The following is a 3318-nucleotide window of genomic DNA, read 5'->3' on the forward strand; positions in this document are numbered from 1 at the left end:
CACTATGGCCTGCGGGGCGCTCGGAGCTACAAGGATGGGCAGGAGAGACGGCGCCGAGCGGTCCCGACCGTCAGTCCCGCGGGTCCCCCCGGCTGCCTGACCTGTACTCGTGCCTAAACACCACCTTCCCCGACATCCTACCCCCACAACCCGCACCCTACCCACCCCCATCGGCTCCGGCGCTGCCGCTACCCCGCTTATTAAAGTGCTTTATCCCCTTCTCCAGCACCACCCCAACCGCGACAGACCTATTTCCCCATCGCCCCAAATCCTGGTGCTCCCTTTCCCTGAGCAATACCGGCTGCCAAAAGGAGCTCTGAGGAAAGCCTTTGGTCTCTCCCTAGGCTTGACACTGAGGTGTGGGACATTTCACACCACCCCTCAAGGTCTCCGAAGCTGCCGAGGAGGGCCACAGCCGGGAGCTTCCCGGACAGAGGCAGGTGGAAGGGAGAGGAACGTCTTTTCTCCTTCCTAAGGCTAAGGAAGCCAAGTCAAGGCTATGCTGGGGAGTAGTAGCAGTCACCTGCACCCTCAGGGCAGGGATACGGTGGGAGCTGATGCTGGAGAGGTGCAGTAGGGGGAAAAGGAAGAAATCTCAGACAGCTGTGAGGACAGGGCAGTTCCAGGATACATCGGCCTAACTTTCAACTTGCTGCATCTCACCATCCCTCCAGCTGAAGTCTCCTGGAGAAGAGGGAAAATTGGCTAGTAGAGCCAGTCCCTCTCTCTTGTCCCCCTGACACACAAATTTGATCTCTTTTGTCACCCCCGGCAGGGCAAGAAGTGAGCAAACAAACTGCATCAAACAGTAGCTTAAAATTAATTTATTTAACAAATATAGCTATAATATAAACGATAATAAAATTTCAAATATACAGTATATTACATAGTACACAGAGCCCCTTCCAAAGGAGCTGGCGGAGGAACAAAGACAGGTAACAGACAGCGCTGTTACACAGGGACAGGAGAGGCTGCTCTACACTTCTGCCTCTTGACCTCGCCTTGCAGAAAGTAAGAGAAACGTCCTGTCTTTCAGTCCCCTTTTTCTGTTTCTCTTCCACAGTTCCTTACCCCATGCAGGGGACTCTCTCCAGGCTGCCAGCTGGACCCCAGGGACACAGAGCAGGGTTGGCCCATCAACACCCTGTGTCAGGAAGGAGCTGGGGCGATGCTTCAGGCTTCTGCCAGCTCCCCAGGACTGCTGAGGAGAGCAGAACAGTGTTGGGCCAGGGGCCCAGCGTCAGAGAGGAAAGCAGAGAGGTCAAGCAGAGCTGGACTGGAGGAGTCTCTGCCACAGGGTCCATGGGGAAGTCCACAGAGAAGAGCAGGGAGGGAGCGCATGTGTCATCAGCGGGAACAGACAGCCAGCGGGCTGGACTCAGCAAGGCTCAGGCTCTATGTGAGGTGATACATGCTGTATCCCACGTGTGCTGTGTACAGTCCCACAGGAGCCACAGGCAGCCCTGCCCGCTGGAAAGGGCTGGAGGTGCCGTACAAAGAGGCACCGGCCACAGCCGGGCCGCCCAGCGGGAAGGAGATGCCAAAAGCAGCGGGCGGGAGCATGGGCTTGGCTGCCATCTTCAGCTTTTCCAGTTCGGCCTCCTGGAGCCTCTTGGCCTTAGCGCGGCGGTTCTGGAACCAGATCTTCACCTGGGTCTCGGTGAGGCTGAGCGAGCTGGAGAACTCGGCACGCTCGGCGATGGACAGGTACTGCTTCTGCCGAAACTTCCTCTCCAAGGCCAGCAGCTGTGCCGTGGTGAAGGGCGTCCGGGGCTTCCTGTTTGTCTTGTGCTTGCGCAGGGTGCAGGCTGGAGGGCTCAGCCGCCCTGTGCCGGGAGCAGCCGGGGGAGAGGGGAAGGAGAGAGACATCTCGGTTAGCAGCGCCCAAAACCCCACGGCCCGCAGAGCCCCCACCCCACTGCAACTGGGGTGAAGAGAGGAAGGCAATAAGGTACCACTCGAAGGAAAGTGTCCCAAATCCTCCAGGGCTGCCTGGGGCACACTTCAAATTGCCATTTCCCGTTCCAGTAAAGAGAGTGGGTGTCCGTAACAGGAAAGCCTCCAACAAATCCATGGAAAAAAACTCGGCAAAGGGCAGGAGTCAGGCACCCACACACCCTCCACCTCCTGCCTTCACGGATCCCGGCTCATGAACAGGAGTCATAAACTAAAGGAATGACCCTCCAAAAAAAAAAAAAAAAAAAAAAGAAGTCCTGTCCTTTTTATCGGATTAAAGGAAAAAAAAATAAACAAAACAGGCTGGCTTCTCAGTCTCACACCCTCTTCATTAGGCCCCTGGGAACCGGATTAAGCATGTAATTAATTACGAGGTTTGCATTGACACTCAGGCTCTATCTACCGCTCTTCACCGGTCCGCTCCTCTCCTCTTATTTAACATTTCTAAGGATCCTCAACATCCATCTGTCCCCGGTTTACTTAGCAATAACAACTTTTACTTTGCAATTTAAATAAATTAAACCGCTGCTAAATTCTACACAACTCCTCAGAAAACCTGCCCTCCTCCAAAGAACAGAGAAAATAGCTCTGTTTGCAGCTTTGCTACGGGCACCCTAAACACTCAGGAGAGCCTCAGCCCAAGCTCGCTCCTTTCCACGGGATCCGGAGTGGGGACGGAGCGCGACCAGGCCAAGGGCAGGCAGCCCGGGATCTCTGGACCCGGGCTCAGCGCAGCCGCTGGAGATGATTAACAGGCGTTTCTCGTCCCACCTCTCCCGCTGCTACTTCTATTAATTTAGATAACTCTGTATTAAAGCAGGAAAACATTAGCAATTGTGGCTCTTCAGACTTCGGACATGCAACACTTGAGACGGCAGCCGGTGGGGCTGAGGACCGCAAGGCTCCCGCCCCCAGGAGATCGATCTATGGGGGTCCTTACAGAATTATTTGAGCCATTTTCTGAGAAAACACCGCTGAGATTGAGTCAAGATTTGCGTGGTCAGTTCGAGATCCAGGTCAAACTAATAGGCCGGTCGGGCTGATTTTACTTTTCTATTAATATTTGTCACAAGACCTCACCCTGGCGCGGCCGCTCTTCCTATGCCTTCCCAGCTATCCTCTGGCTTCGCACACACTCGAACCCGTTCAGTAATTTGAACGGGCTGAAGTGGCCTAGGAGACAGTGCGAACGACAGGGAGAAGTGTGCCAGGAGGGGCCAGGCAGGGTAAAACCAACAGGAAAACCCCGGCCGCCCGCGCAGCTTTGCCCTCGGTCTGCCCGGGTCGCAGCCGCCCCGGACCGCTCCCAGCCCGCCCGCTTCCGAACTCTACTTACTCGGGGGAGGCGGCGAGAACCGTGGG

General features: G+C 55.5%; 1 protein-coding gene across 1 annotated transcript in view; it reads right to left on the reverse strand.

Annotated features, from left to right (window-relative positions):
- Positions 1-808: 808 nt before the first annotated feature.
- MSX1 (msh homeobox 1) overlaps positions 809-3318 on the reverse strand; it is a 5285-nt gene continuing 2775 nt past the window's right edge. The window contains exons 3-4 of the mRNA XM_029962026.1: positions 3293-3316; positions 809-1826 (exon numbers count right to left, since the gene is read on the reverse strand). Of these exons, the coding sequence (XP_029817886.1) occupies positions 1396-1826; positions 3293-3316 (455 nt within the window). The 3' untranslated portion in view covers positions 809-1395. The remainder of the gene's footprint in view (positions 1827-3292; positions 3317-3318) is intronic.

Source organism: Manacus vitellinus, unplaced genomic scaffold (assembly GCF_001715985.3).
Source record: "Manacus vitellinus isolate BGI_N305 unplaced genomic scaffold, ASM171598v3 scaffold_0_pilon, whole genome shotgun sequence".
Lineage (NCBI taxonomy): Eukaryota > Metazoa > Chordata > Aves > Passeriformes > Pipridae > Manacus > Manacus vitellinus.